This window comes from Nerophis ophidion, linkage group LG07, assembly GCF_033978795.1.
Source record: "Nerophis ophidion isolate RoL-2023_Sa linkage group LG07, RoL_Noph_v1.0, whole genome shotgun sequence".
NCBI lineage: Eukaryota > Metazoa > Chordata > Actinopteri > Syngnathiformes > Syngnathidae > Nerophis > Nerophis ophidion.
In genome coordinates, this window is record NC_084617.1 from 47,585,504 (window position 1) to 47,601,600 (window position 16,097).

Genomic DNA, 16,097 nt, shown 5'->3' on the forward strand with positions numbered 1-16,097 from the left:
GGCAGTGTCTCCTCCTCAACCCGGAGATGGCATTCCACCCTTTTCCGGGCGAGAACCATGGACTCGGACTTGGAGGTGCTGATTCTCATTCCGGTCGCTTCACACTCGGCTGGGAACCGATCCAGTAAGAGCTGAAGATCCCGGTCAGATGAAGCCATCAGGACCACATCATCTGCAAAAAGCAGAGACCTAATCCTGCGGTCACCAAACCGGAACCCCTCAACGCCTTGACTGTGCCTAGAAATTCTGTCCATAAATGTTATGAACAGAATCGGTGACAAAGGACAGCCTTGGCGGAGTCCAACCCTCACTGGAAATGTGTTCGACTTACTGCCGGCAATGCGGACCAAGCTCTGGCACTGATCGCACAGGGAGCGGACCGCCACAATAAGACAGTCCGATACCCCATACTCTCTGTGCACTCCCCACAGGACTTCCTGAGGGACACGGTCGAATGCCTTCTCCAAGTCCACAAAGCACATGTAGACTGGTTGGGCAAACTCCCATGCACCCTCAAGAACCCTGCGGAGAGTATGGAGCTTGTCCACAGTTCCACGACCAGGACGAAAACCACAGTCTTCCTCCTGAATCCGAGGTTCGACTATCCGGCATAGCCTCCTCTCCAGTACACCTGAATAAACCTTACCGGGAAGGGTGAGGAGTGAGATCCCACGATAGTTGGAACACACCCTCCGGTCCCCCTTCTTAAAGAGAGGAACCACCACCCTGGTCTGCCAATCCAGAGGTACCGCCCCCGATGTCCACGCGAGGCTGCAGAGTCTTGTCAACCAAGACAGCCCCACAGCATCCAGAGCCTTAAGGAACTCCGGGCGGATCTCGTCCACCCCCGGGGCCTTGCCACCGAGGAGCTTTTTAACTACCTCAGCGACCTCAGCCCCAGAAATAGGAGAGTCCACCACAGATTCCCCAGGCACTGCTTCCTCATAGGAAGACGTGATGGTGGGATTGAGGAGGTCTTCGAAGTATTCCTTCCACCTATCCACAACATCCGCAGTTGAGGTCAGCAGAACACCATCCGCACCATACACGGTGTTGATAGTGCACTGCTTCCCCTTCCTGAGGCGGCGAATCGCTTCGAAGCCGTCTGGAAGTCGTTTTCCATGGCTTCCCCGAACTCCTCCCATGTCCGAGTTTTTGCCTCAGTGACCGCTGAAGCTGCACACCGCTTGGCCTGTCGGTACCTGTCCACTGCCTCCGGAGTCCTATGAGCCAAAAGGACCCGATAGGACTCCTTCTTCAGCTTGACGGCATCCCTCACCGCTGGTGTCCACCAAGGGGTTTTAAGATTGCCGCCTCGACAGGCACCAACTACCTTGCGGCCACAGCTCCAATCAGCCGCCTCGACAATAGAGGTGCGGAACATGGTCCACTCGGACTCAATGTCCAGCACCTCCCTCGTGACATGTTCAAAGTTCTTCCGGAGGTGGGAATTGAAACTTTGTCTGACAGGGGACTCTGCCAGACATTCCCAGCAGACCCTCACAATGCGTTTGGGCCTGCCAGGTCTGTCCGGCATCCTCCCCCACCATCGCAGCCAACTCACCACCAGGTGGTGATCGGTAGAAAGCTCCACCGCTCTCTTCACCCAAGTGTCCAAAACATAAGGCCGCAAATCCGATGAAACAACTACAAAGTCGATCATGGAACTGCGGCTGAGGGTGTCCTGGTGCCAAGTGCACATATGGACACCCTTATGTTTGAACATGGTGTTTGTTTTGGACAAATTGTGACGAGCACAAAAGTCCAATAACAAAACACCACTCGGGTTCAGATCCGGGCGGTCATTCTTCCCAATCACGCCTGTCCAGGTTTCACTGTCGTTGCCAACATGAGCGTTGAAGCCCCCCAGTAGGACAAGGGAATCACCCGGGGGAGCACTTTCCAGTACTCCCTCGAGTGTACCCAAAAAGGGTGGGTACTCTGAACTGCTGTTTGGTGCGTAAGCACAAACAACAGTCAGGACCCGTCCCCCCACCCGAAGGCGGAGGGAGGCTACCCTTTCGTCCACTGGGTTGAACTCCAACGTGCAGGCTTTAAGCCGGGGGGCAACCAGAATTGCCACCCCAGCCCGTCGCCTCTCACTGTCGCCAACGCCAGAGTGGAAGAGGGTCCAGTCCCTCTCGAGAGAAGTGGTTCCAGAGCCCTTGCTGCGCGTCAAAGTGAGTCCGACTATATTCAGCCGGAACTTCTCCACTTCGCGCACTAGCTCAGGCTCTTTCCCCCCAGTGAGGTGACGTTCCACGTCCCAAGAGCTAGCTTCTGTAGCCGAGGATCGGACCGCCAAGTGCCCTGCCTTCGGCTGCCGCCCAGCTCACATTGCACCTGACCTCTATGGCCCCTGCTATGGGTGGTGAGCCCATTGGAGGGCTCACCACCATTCTATGCTACAAAATTACAAAAGTTTGTGGTGATATCGTATCGGATCATTGTTGATATCATAGTTAAAATTTGAGTCAGGATACCCTACAAAACATATCTTTTATGGGAGGCTAGATTTTTTCCCACCAAGATTTAAAGAAATAAAACTACACCATCACAAGACCTTTATTTGCTTTATTTTCTGGCGTTTAACTCTACGTGTTTTTTTTGTTTGTTTTATGTTTTTGATTACTATTATTTTAACTGTTATGTATGTTAAATTATTTTGAATTAATGTACTTGTTATTGTTGTATAATGCGCAACACTAAGGAAACGGTTTGGTTGTTAATAGTGTTATAAAAATAGAATAAAAAATAAATCAATAAATATGGAAACAAATGTATAATTATATATCTAAAAATGTGCTGTAATAATGTATAAATAAACAATAAATGGATAAACAAAAAAGTTTTTTTTATTTCTATAATATTGACGTATGAATAAAACAAATAAAAATATGAAAAACAATTTAAAAGAATTTAATTTTAAAAAATGTGCTTCATAAATAAGGAGTGATTTGGATTCCGACTAATAACAAGCAATTTCAAAATTTCTGAAAAGTGTATAAATAAGTTCACTGGTAGCCATTTTCTATTGTTTAAAGTAGCTTGACTAATGAAGGTGTACTCATATCAGCAAATAGTAAAAATAAACTCTAAAACCCTCTTCCTGAACTTAAATATTATATGATCACTGAAATCATATGGGAGTTGTTTTTTTTTAAAAGTCCAAGAAAAAGGAAAACATCTTTACGGAAAAGAGTTGTATTTTTTGTGCAAAATGTCTTTGAATCGGGGGGGTTGTTCATTTTTAGAGCGTCTTCTGCACAGCAAGGACTTATTCTGACATTCTCAACATTTTGTCTCGTTTTCCCAGGAAATGGCTACGGCAACCACCGCAACTCCCCCGGTCTGCTGGTGTCTCCGGCTGGCATGAACAAGAACATGCAGGCAAAGTCGCCTCCGCCCATGAACTTAGGCATGAACAACCGCAAGCCCGACCTCCGTGTGCTCATCCCACACGGCGCAAAGAACAACATGCCCTCCATTGTGAGTAACACCACCTTCTACTTTCTGCTTGTACCCTGGTTTTGTCTTTTTCGTATAGGACTCGTACCTTGTCTGGCCCCGGGTGGTTTAAGTCTTGATGTACAGTGCAGGTTTGGACACACCTTCTCATTCACTGTGTTTTCTTTATTTTCATGATTATTTACATTGCAGCTCACAGGTGTCAAACTCAAGGCCCAGGGGCCAGATCTGGCCCACGACATCATTTTATCTGGCCCGCAAACACCTGGAAATTTGGTGTCGATAAAGTTATTCACATTTTCTCACTAATTTTGAGAGAAAAAACATGTGTATGGCTTCACATTGCTTACCTTTTAAACTTTAATACTATCCATTATTTTAACAAACATTACAGTATATTATCATACTTTCCAAGCATGTTTTTGTCTAAATAAAAATACTTAACTATACAGCAAACTACCCATCAAATAATAAAAATGACAATACATATTTACGTTATTCTTCACAGCATATTACTGTATATTGAAAAAAAAAATACCTCTGTTTATTGCGTTAAATTTCTGTTGACTGAGCTGCCAGTTTTTTACTGTAAAATCTACAGTTGTTGTTATTAACAGTGTATTACTGTAAATGGAAAGACGGTTTTATTTTTACGGTACAAAAACTGGCAGCTAAGTTGCCAGAATAAAAAAAATACTTGTACAGTTTTTCCATTAACAAACAATGTAAATTTAATAGTGGTACTGCTTTTTCATTTACCTTAAAATGTCGTAAAAAAATTAGAAATATATATTTTACAGTAAAAATTTGTAAAATTGCCAGTCTACTTAAAACAATTTATATAGCTAACAATGAAATCCAGAGGCAAATTCATACATTATTCACTGTTACAATTGGCTCTCTGATGGCAGCCATAACTGCAATGTGGCCCTCAATAAAAAACAGTTTGACATCCCTGTTGGAGATTGTCACTGAAGGCATCAAAACTATGAATGAACACATGTGGAATTAAGTACTTAACCAAAAATGGTTAACTAACTAAAAACATGTTTTATATTCTAGTTTGCACTGATTACTGTTTTGCATACTCTTGGCATTCTCTCGATGAGCTTCAAGAGGTAGTCACCCGAAATTGTTTTCACTTCACAGGTGTCATAGTTTTGATGCCTTCAGTGACAATCTACAATGTAAATAGTCATGAAAATAAAGAAAACACATTGAATGAGAAGGTGTGTCCAAACTTTTGGTCTGTACTGTATCTGTGTGTGCTTTTACCTTTCAGTTTTTCTTGTGTTTCTCCCACAAGATTGTAAGCATGGTGGAAGTACTTTAATTAGTAGTAGACCTGGGGATAGGTTGATTGGCAACACTAAATTAGCCCTAGTGTGTGAATGTGAGTGTGAATGTTGTCTGTCTATCTGTGTTGGCCCTGCGATGAGGTGGCGACTTGTCCAGGGTGTACCCTGCCTTCCGCCCGATTGTAGCTGAGATAGGCGCCAGCGCCCCCCGCGACCCCGAAAGGGAATAAGCGGTAGAAAATGGATGGATGGATGGATGGAACTACTCATTAGTTTGTTTCCATTGGCTTGGAAGCTTCTCCTCTCATCGCCACTCTTTTGTATTCACTCACACGCACTAATTTTAATTTCCTTTAATGCCGTCAGTCGGAGGATGTCGATCTCCTACTGGTAAGTCTGACTGCTGGAATTCAGACGTATAAAGCAGCTTTTAATAGTCCTTAAACATCTTTAAATTAATGTTTAATCATTACAGTCAGAGTCAATGTAGTTTAAGCTTATGTCATCGCTGGCCCTTTTGTTAGGACACACAGTGCCCTCCAGTGGTGCATCACTGTAACCGCACCCTGGCCTCTTTCCCCCACACTGACCTTGACTGACGCTCTCTGCCTGCCCCTCCTTTCCTCCTGCGCGTACCGCCACGCAAACACAACTTACTGCGAGTTGTGTTCCGCTTTCCACGGGTTTTTGAATCTCCTTTTGCCAGCAAAACCCTCCCCTTTTGCCACGGAAAAAGTGCCGCTCCTTTCTTGTGCCACCGCTATACCCTGCGTTGCCTTGGCGACAGATGGTGTTACTATAGCGACCGTGGGCCCTCGCTAAGGGTAAATGACAGGGTTGGCAGGGTTCAGCCGTGCTGCATGTCAAGCAATTGCTTCCCCCCGCTCAAGTTGGCATCACGTTCATTTTCTCAGCATCCGTTGAGTGATGGAGAGGAAATGGAAAAAGATGATGAAAACTTTTCTTGCTTAATTGTTTTGTCAGAAGTTGGTTGAAACATTCTCTAAATCCCCCAATATATTATTTTCATCTTCCTTTTTTTGTGTTTTTTCTGCTTCCCTTGTCACAGAACCAGAGAATAAACAACTCCCAGTCTGCTCAGTCATTGGCCACCCCGGTTGTGTCGGTAGCAACTCCCACTCTGCCAGGACAAGGGATGGGCGGTTATCCATCCGCCATCTCCACTTCGTATGGTACTGGTATGTACGACTACTTGTTACGTTATGTATTATTTTGTCATTGTCACTTACATCGGGATGTAAAAATATGAACATTTCATACCACAGTTACCGTGGTTTTTATCATCGGTATTGTTAAATGTGCTCAAAGGGTACACACTCTGTAATTCTTGGGACCAAGTTTTTTCTTAAGGACTAGAATATTTAAACGCACTGTTGGAAAAAAATGACTATTTTGCATTTGTTTGTGTTTTAAATGTTTTACTGTTAGTGTTTTACTCTTAGCATTTTATCTGTTTTAATGTTTGAGCTTTGAATGCACCATAAAATCACCTCCGTCTCATATCTCTCTGAGTATAGAAAGACCATTCTGTCCTTTATTATTTAATTTTTTATTTTACAATTTGCATTTCAATTATTTTATTATATTTTATTTTATTTTTTTTATTTTTTTCCAGAAAAGATCACTCTGTTCTAAGAGACACAGCTTGTAGGTTCAATGTGCACAAGGTGCAGTTTTCAATCACTTTTGTTCGATCAGTTCAATTTAAAACAGTATTACTAACCGTCGGGGGGGTTTCTGCGATTAACGATGACACGATGTCAAATATTTCCAAAAACAATTTGAAATGTGGACTCGTCAGACCACAGAACACTTTTCCACTTTGCATCAGTCCATCTTAGATGATCTTGGGCCCAGAGAAGCCGGCGGCGTTTCTGGATGTTGTTGATAAATGGCTTTCGCTTTGCATAGTAGAGCTTTAACTTGCACTTACAGATGTAGCGACCAACTGTATTTAGTAACAGTGGTTTTCTGAAGTGTTCCTGAGCCCATGTGGTGATATCCTTTAGAGATTGATGTCGGTTTTTGATACAGTGGCGTCTGAGGTATCACAGGTCACGGTCATTCAATGTTGGTTTCCGGCCATGCCGCTTACGTGGAGTGATATCTCCAGATTCTCTGAACATTTTGATGATATTATAGACTGTAGATGTTGAAATCTAAATTTCTTGCAATTGCACTTTGAGAAACGTTGATCTTAAACTGTTTGACTATTTGCTCACGCAGTTGTGGACAAAGGGGTGTACCTCGCCCCATCCTTTCTTGTGAAAGACTGAGCATTTTTTGGGAAACTGCTTTTATACCCGATCATGGCACCCACCTGTTCCCAATTACCCTGCACACCTGTGGGATGTTCTAATAAGTGTTTGCATTCCTCAACTTTATCAGTATTTATTGCCACCTTTCCCAACTTCTTTGTCACGTGTTGCTGGCATCAAATTCTAAAGTTAATGATTATTTGCAAAAAAAGAAAAAAAATCTTTATCAGTTTAAACATCAAATATGTTGTCTTTGTAGCATATTCAACTTAATATGGGTTGAAAATGATTTGCAAATCATTTTATTCCGTTTATATTTACATCTAACACAATTTCCCAACTCATATGGAAACAGGGTTTGTATATTTATGGTATCTAAAGCAGACGAAAAGTTTAACACTCAATTCTCCAATACAGAAAAGTGTTCTTACCATTTTTTGTTTGTTTTTTTCATTTTACTTTAACCCTTTTTATACACCGTACATTTTATTTTAGTCAATAAAACATATTGCATCTGTTGGAGTCGGTTAAAAAATAATAAAGCTACTTCTTTTGTTTATGTATTTATCTTCAAAATAATATAATATATTTAAATGAAAATACTTCAAGGTGAGGCCTTTTCTCAGAATTTTTTGGTGAGATTAAAAAAAAAAAGATTATTTACATTAATTAATTAAAGATCAGAATGAATTACTCAATTTTTAATATATTTTTTAAAATTAAATATCGAACCACGTAGTCAACATAACTAACGAAGATAACTAGTTAAGCATTGATTTATTATGTGTAAAAATAGATCAATGAACAATTTAAAGCCCCTAATAAAGTGACTGGGGTCATGTATAATCTGTAAAGGGGTACTAATATTATCAGAGTGTGCAGATGTAATTAATAATGTGATTATAAGTTTTTATTATGGAGTAAAACTCTTGTCGGCTTTAGTTCTCTTTTTTGCATCAAGTTGTCGAAACCCTTCTATTGAGGGCGTCCACCAGCAGAGGGTGCTGTTGTCAAACAAATTAAAAGAGCTGGTTTAGCTCCGTCCTCAAAGCGTTTGACAAGCACATGATGGGAAAATAAAATCATACGTATGATTGACCTCTGCCTCTTTCCATCTTGCACAGAGTATTCCTTGAACAGTGCAGACTTGTCGTCACTGTCCGGATTCAACAGCGGCAGCTCCCTCCATCTTGGCTCAATGAGCGGCTGGCAACAGCAGCACATTCAAAACATGCAGCACTCGGCCCTCGGACAGCTTGGGTGAGTAGTTTTTGTAGGTGCAGTTCTTGTTTTCCAATGCAAGGTCGATCACAGTGAAAATGACGTCACACCCGCTAGAGTCCAGAATCTTTTAAAAAATAGGGGTGCTGTCACGCCAAATATCTTCCCCCCTACAAAAACCTCCCCCCCACCCCCATTTACTTCCGGGGTCACGTTTCCTCTTACGTCATCCTATAGCTTGTGTTTGTAAATTGTTTTTTTATTTTTTTTATTTTATTTTTTATAATATAGCGTTAACAAAACATCTGTATTTTTATAATTGTAGCGTTATATTTTTTTAATATAGCGTTAACAAAACGTCTGTATTAATCGAACAAATTAACTTGAGGATTTTCCTGACTGAATGCACATTTGACTCGTGGACGTATGCGGAAATGAATAACAGTGTAATTCAGTTTTTTTTTTAGTTCCCTGTGTAAGTGAACTAAATTAAAATTACATTTATGTGAACTAAATTTTTTTTCAGTTTCACTCGTTTTTACGTCAGCACTCGTTTCCCTTAAATCGTGTTACTTTGGGAATGCATATGTGAACAAATACTCATTGCACATTTGACTACCGTACAGGATGAAGAATTAAACAATTTTGACGTTTTGTTAACGCTATGTTATAAAAAATAAAAAATAAAAATTTACAAACACAAGCTATGGGATGACGTAAGAGGAAATGTGAGGAAACGTGACCCTGGAAGTAAATGGGGGGGGAAGGTTTTTGTAGGGGGGAAGAAATGTGGTGTGACAGTACCAGCCTTTACCTAAAAATCCAGCTCTATTTGTGTACTTTATCACTTTATATATAACCAAAAACAAAGCCCAAAGTGATTCACATAGCAGGGCCCTCTTATATGGTAACTGCATTTCTTAAATGTTGCTTGTCATTCACAATCCTTATGTGAGACAACTACTCATGTTTTTATTTTTTTTATGCATTCTGACTCGTATATAAACGTGAAAGAAAGTCAGCTGTCAATGGAGTCAATGAAAGTTATGTATTCCGCCTATAAAGTGCTCTAAAAACATCCAAACACTTCCATAATATGAAATATTATGAAATATTTTTGTCAATTTAAACATTTAGACGCATCACAACGTTGACTTTTTACCTCAGCAACGACGACTAATCATCAAAGACAATAAACACAATAAATTAACACTGTCTGCTCTCACGAGGATGCCCATTGATGGGATTTTGAAATCTTGCCGTTTTGATGAAAATTAACCATAATCCTAAAAAAGGGTTAAAAAAAAAAATTCTGTTCTGCAAACTAGCTTCTTTTCGTGTCTTTCTCTCCATCTGCCAGTTTAGGTTTAATGTGAAAGTTGACAAACTTATCGGTTTATGTCCGCAACATTTTTCTATTCAGGTGAGGTGCTTGATTTGTAATCTAGGATTAACTTTCACCAGCTAACATGTGATTATGATGCAGCAGTAGTTTGCTCAATGTGACCACGGCGTGGCTAAAAATAGTTGGTCTGCGTAAGCGCTTACAATAACATTGCTAATTTGGTTAATATTCAGGTCACAAAATGTAAACAAAGTATTGTTGGTGCTTTTTGGACGCATTTAGAGGCAGAATGGATTACTCCCAATAGCCCCACGATAATTGTACTTCAGGTTTAAAGCTTGAAACAGAAGAGCACTGTGGTCCAAAAGATGGCGCCATAGAACAAACAATAACACACTCTTTCAATGTATATGCTTTTTTTTTTTTTACTTTTTGCAACATGGCCGTTAGCGAAGAAAAATCCAAAAATTAGCCGCAGGGTCTTAGTGTAGGACAAAAGTAGCGGTTTATGTTTAATAATAATAATTCATGGTACATATATACATATGTGCTCTTGTCTCTCGTAAGGATTGTGAATGACAGGCAATTTTTTTTTTCAAAAAGGGCATCCATCCATTTTCCTACCGCTATTTCGAAGAAACTAGAATATAAAAATGTTTTCAGTTATTTTACCTTTTTTTGTCTAGTACATAACTCCACAAGTGTTCATTCATAGTTTTGATGCCTTAGTGACATTCTACAATGTAAATAGTAACGGAAATAAAGAAAGATGTGTCCAAATTATATATATATATATATATATATATATATATATATATATATATATATATATATATATATGTATATATATATATATATATATATATATATATATATATATATATATATATATATATATATATATATATATATATGTCTTGATTACGTTATCCAGAGAATAGTGCTTGATACCGTGGTAGAGCGCAATATATGTATGTGTGGGAAAAATCACAAGACTACTTCATCTCTACAGAATTGTTTCAGGAGGGGTTCCCTAAATCGTCAGGAGATTTTAATGGAATCATTCACATACCATGGTTTATATAGGGCACAGAGTGGGTAGGTAAAGGCAGGCGTAGGGGCGTGGTGATTGGCTCATGTGTTACCTAGGAGGTGTTTCCGTCTGTGACGGCACGGTGATATAATTTCACTGCGCTTGTTGAGAGATGACAGGTCTGGGTGATATATAATAAACAGTTTCTTTTAAGCATAAGTTGCATCTTTCATACCACTGTTGTAAGATGTGCTGGATGCAAGAATTTGCCATGTCATTGAATATTCAACATTATTGTTTTTGAGGTTCCAATTGTGCTTGCTGAGTTCTGTAGAATTCTGCAGGCTCTGGTTTATAAAAGAAGCCTTATGATTATATCATCTGGCTTTAAACTCTGATTCGGTTAATCCTACGTAAGTGTCGGATGTGTTAATGTCCTCGCGTGTTACCTTTGCTTGATAAACGACTGAATAAGGGAATAAGCGGTAGAAAATGGATGGATGTATATATATATATATATATATATATATATATATATATATATATATATAATATGTGTGTGTGTGTGTGTTATTATCTGTCCTTCTGTAACCTCTGGCCTTTCCTCTCCCTTTCCACAGAAATTGCTCTAGCTCTCACTTGTGTCAGGGCTCAAATCTCTCCCTGCCCTCTGCTCAAAGCCTGCACATCAAGTCCGAACCTGTTTCTCCTCCTAGAGATCGCACCAGCAGCACACCGGGGGGCTACGGCGGCGGCGGCGGCGGGGTCGCGCCGCCCCAGAACCCCTCGTCCCGCCAGGACTCGGGGCGCTCCCCGGTGGATAGCCTGAGCAGTTGTAGCAGCTCCCACGAAGGCAGCGACCGCGACGAGCACAGGAACGAGTTCCACTCTCCCCTGGGACTGGCGAGGCCCGCGCTGGACGAGCGTGAGAGTCCCTCCATCAAGCGCGTGCGCCTGTCCGAGGGATGGGCCACATGATAACCCCCACTTAACCCGTCGAGCCCCCCCGCCCCCCGAAAAAGAAACTCCAACACTGCTTACAGTCAAGGCCCTCCACAATCCTGAAGGACAAATCTCCAGTTTTGCTTTTTATTTAGCTTTTTTTTTTGCAGAGTGTGTTTGTGTGTGTATGTGTGTGTGTGTGTGTGTGTGTGTGTGTGTGTGTGTGTGTGTGTGTGTGTGTGTGTGTGTGTGTGTGTGTGCGTGTGCTAATATATCAACCCGTGGGCTCTGAGGGGTATTATTTTGTATTCTCAGTTGGGGAACTATGCATAAATTGTTTAGCGTGTGCATCAAACAATGACAAATGCTTATATATATATATATATATATATATATATATATATATATATATATATATATAAATACACACCTGTACATATATGCATATCAACAACAACAACAGTCAGGTACTCTTCAATTTGCCATGGAGAAACACTTTAAATTTTGCCATGGAGGAACACTTAAAATGGAGGGTGGGGTGGGCAGGAAAAACAACAACCGATATGAGAGTGTGTGAGGACACCTTAGCACTTGACAGATAACACGCATTTGTGTGTGTGTGTGTGTGTGTGTGTGTGTGTGTACAGTGTCAGCCGCATCGCTATGTACCTTCTTCTCCACAGTTCTACCTTGCAAAAAAGAAAAAACTGACAAAAAAAAAAAAAAAAAAGTGTGTGTTAACATTAGATGATGTCATGTTGCAGGTTCAACGTATTTATGTAAATAAAGATGGAAAAGGTGGGGGGGTTAAAGAAGTTGCCGGACATTTTCAAGATGTATTCACTTGCGAAAGTAAAAGCTAATATGCAATGTTTTTGAAGGACTGTACAGGCGGTTAGACCCCAAATATGTTTGGAACTTTTTCATTTTTTGGGTAGGAAAAGGGGGGTATGGGGGAGCGAAGACCACCCTCAGATCCGAGAGTTCATGTAATCAGCAAAAACCCTGGATCGAGTATTAACTATCAGTATTATTAAAGGACAAAAAAAAAAAAAGACAAAAAAAACAACAATTGTACGATACACTTGCTTATATTTTCATATGAAAGGAAAATCAATGCAAAGCATTTTGTGGCTTTTTGTAGTTTCTATAAGCCAGAATGTGTTTTTGATAGCTTTGCTATAACCAGAGAAGGATAGTGCACCCCCACCCAACGCGGGGGATGAGCGGGCGTTCGAGCCCTAAGCCATGAAACCAGACTGAGATGCTTTGCTGAACTGTTTTATCTTTGTAGAGGTTTGTTATTATTATTATTATTATTATTATTATTATTATCATTATTATTATTATTGAACGTGTATTTCTAATTATATATAATAATGGTAATATTAAGAATCTTTAAAACAAAACAAAAAAACATCTGTGAAATGAACATGCTTGTGTATAGCTTTTTAATATATAAATATATATGATGATAATTTTCTTTATTTTTTTGGGGGGGTTTTCTTAGTGGAGTTTCTCTATGTGCAGTTGCACATGTTGTCTGGTTTCCTTTTGGAGCAAAGCGCTTCTCCAGCTGGTGTATTTACTAGAACTTTCTGCGAGGACGCCGCAGAAATCAATCCGACCCAACATTTGTCTCACATGTTTCATTTTGAATTAACTTATTGAACCATGTTTTCCCCAAGTCAGGCTGCACTAGAGACATAATTAGGTGATATAATTCCACAGATGGATGGTGAGGATTTAGCCCGAATTATTTGCAGATCCCATTTGATTCTGTGCCTCCTCAAGTTTCCATTCTTTCACAATAAAACATATTTTGGTACATTTGTGACAGCTCCACCAGGGAAATGTGATCATTAGGGGTGCTGGGAGGAAAAAAAAGATTCTTATCCGAATCTCGATTCTTATTTATTCCGAATAATTTATTTTTAAGGCCATCGCCAGCTTACTGTTTATAATATTACTAGCAATTAGGGGTGCTGAAAAAAATCGATTCACATCCGAATCACGATTCTTGTTTCCGATTCTAAAGCAATTTGTAATTTTCAAAATCTTTTTTTTTTTTTTAATCAATCAGTCTTTAAAATTATACTAACAAATAGGGGTGCTGAAAAAAATCGATTCACATCCAAATCATGATTCATATTTATTCCGATTCTGAAGCGATTCATAATTTTCAAGAAACGATTCATAAAAAAATAATATAATTTGATTTTCAAAAATTACGGATAAAAAAACACATTCTATTTTAAACATACAATTTTCAGGCTGGCTCCAGCTTACTCACTGCATACTGTTTACATTACCACTAATATTAGTGATACTGAAAACAACTGATAAAAAAATCCAAATTACAAATTATATTTATTTTGATTCTAATTATTTATTTTATTTTTATTTTTTTAGGAACCACTTTTCAAAGGGTGTTCTTTAGGCCATCTCCAGCTTACTTGTAGCAAACTATTTTAAATACTACTATTAAGGGATCGTGAAAACAAATGATTCACATCCGTTTTTCGTGATTCTAATTCAACCCAATTCTGAATATAATCAAAATTTCAAGAATCGATTTATCCCAAAAAAAAAAGGATTATAATCAATTTTTTAAAAATATGAACTTTAAAAAACAAATTATTTCTAAAATATTTTTTGAGGCCTTCCCCAGCTTCCCAGCAGGACATTGATACAACATTGATTATACATACATGTCTTTTAAAACTGACTTTGAAACAATGTTGCAAAATAGTTGATGTACGATCAACGTTGCTGGTTGGAATTTGACCAAATTTCAATGGTCAAATCAACGTCACAACCTGTCATTGAATAAACGTTGTCAAAACGCATGATGTTTCAACGTTGTATTTGTGTTGTTAAATATTGGTTTTGATAATGACCAAAATTCAATGGTCAAATCAACGTCACAACCCAACATTGATTAAACGTTGTCCAAAAGCATGTTGTTTCAACCTTATGTTTGAGTTGCTCAACGTCAGGTCCTAATTCAACAAGTTCTCAATGTTGTTTTAATGTCTTGTGCCTGCTGGGTTACTTGCTGCATGCTATTTCAACTACTATTAACAATTAGAGGTGCTGGAAAAAAAACAATTAGCACCCAAATTGTGATTCTTATAAATTTCCAATTCAAAATTGATTCATCTTTTTTTAAAAATATATATTTTTTTTAGAATACATTTTTAGGCCTTGAGTTTTTTAGACCTTGCTGTGCGTTTACACCGCTTGTCATAACCCAAGATGAGTTTTTCTAACCGGTAATCTGTTTTGAAAGGTTTTTAGTATCATTTGTATACCAAGTAATATATTGCGAGAAACGGTTTGAATCGAGAATCGACTCAGAATGGAATAGGAATGGATCATCCCTAGTGATCATGCTGGTATTTAGTCGAAAGCACAATTGGTGATAAACATCTGTTTAGATGACCTAAACTCTGCCTCCTGAGTCCTGTATCTGCTGTCATTTATGTGTTATGATATTTCAGTGTGCATATTTCACTATGTTGTTACTGTATACAGTCTGTGCATTCAAACAGGGGCAGAGCCTCTAGAGCAGTGTTCTTTTCACTTCTTTTATTTTTATTTTTTATTATTATTATTCAATACAAAAAGGCTGAGGAAGAGGGGGGAAAAAGCAAGTGTGGAGAAACCAAAGCCAGTGGCATTTGTGTGTTGTAAACTTTTTATTTTCACATTCATTTATGGTTTGTTTTGTTTTTTTCGCAAGCATTGAAACAAGACAATAAAAAATGTTCAAATGTACAATTGCTTTCGCACTTCAATGGCTGAATTTTGAAGATGCATGCATTAAAAAGTCCAATTTCACAGGAATTACCATTGCTTGAACATGTGTTGAAATCAACTAAATATATGAAGCATATTTTATCTTGGATTTCAACCGTTGTTGTCATCATCTGTTGATCAGTTGTTGTGTTTGTCGATGAAAAAAGAGATTAATGCTGGTACCTCAGCTTTGCAGGTCAAAAAACCACAAGTGACAGCACCTGTACAGACATTTTTAATAATAATAATAACATATATCATTACTCTTTGTTGCGCCACATTATAGTGGTTTATTTAAATATTGGGAGGGGACTTTTTGATTTTCTTTTGCTTAATACAGTCAGTAAATGTAGCTTGTAAAAACCCACAAGGAGCAGCTTTGGAGGTTGTTTTGTGTTTGTGTGCAGATACGAGCGACTTTTAGCGGCATAAGCTGGCCTTTGTCGCCACTTGAGACTAAAAGGTGTCGGGTGTTCTAAGAAACTCCTCATGTGTGCAACTCAAAGGACTGGATTGAGCTGAGTGTCGTTTATTTTAGGAGCTGGCATTGAAAGAAAAGAAGAAAAATGGCGGGGGGTGTCTCCTTGTTGACTTGTTTGTACTTTGCAGAGATTTCAGTAAACTTACTGGCTTTCTTAGTTATCCTCATCTTGGCTTGGTGTGACTTCATTGTGTGTTGGCCTTGTTTCTGCATGCTTCACGTATCGATG

General features: G+C 39.3%; 1 protein-coding gene across 13 annotated transcripts in view; it reads left to right on the top strand.

The window, feature by feature from the left end:
- The window catches only part of mef2cb (myocyte enhancer factor 2cb), a 209,710-nt gene extending 194,341 nt beyond the window's left edge, over positions 1-15,369 (top strand). For 7 of the 13 annotated variants that reach the window (XM_061906281.1, XM_061906283.1, XM_061906286.1 and 4 more), the window contains 5 exons: positions 3,317-3,489; positions 5,133-5,156; positions 5,836-5,965; positions 8,170-8,305; positions 11,265-15,369. In XM_061906281.1, coding sequence (XP_061762265.1) covers positions 3,317-3,489; positions 5,133-5,156; positions 5,836-5,965; positions 8,170-8,305; positions 11,265-11,622 — 821 coding nt within the window. In that variant the 3' untranslated portion in view covers positions 11,623-15,369. The remainder of the gene's footprint in view (positions 1-3,316; positions 3,490-5,132; positions 5,157-5,835; positions 5,966-8,169; positions 8,306-11,264) is intronic. The other 6 variants (XM_061906284.1, XM_061906292.1, XM_061906291.1 and 3 more) reach the window with 1 other exon arrangement.
- The last annotated feature ends 728 nt before the right edge of the window (positions 15,370-16,097 follow it).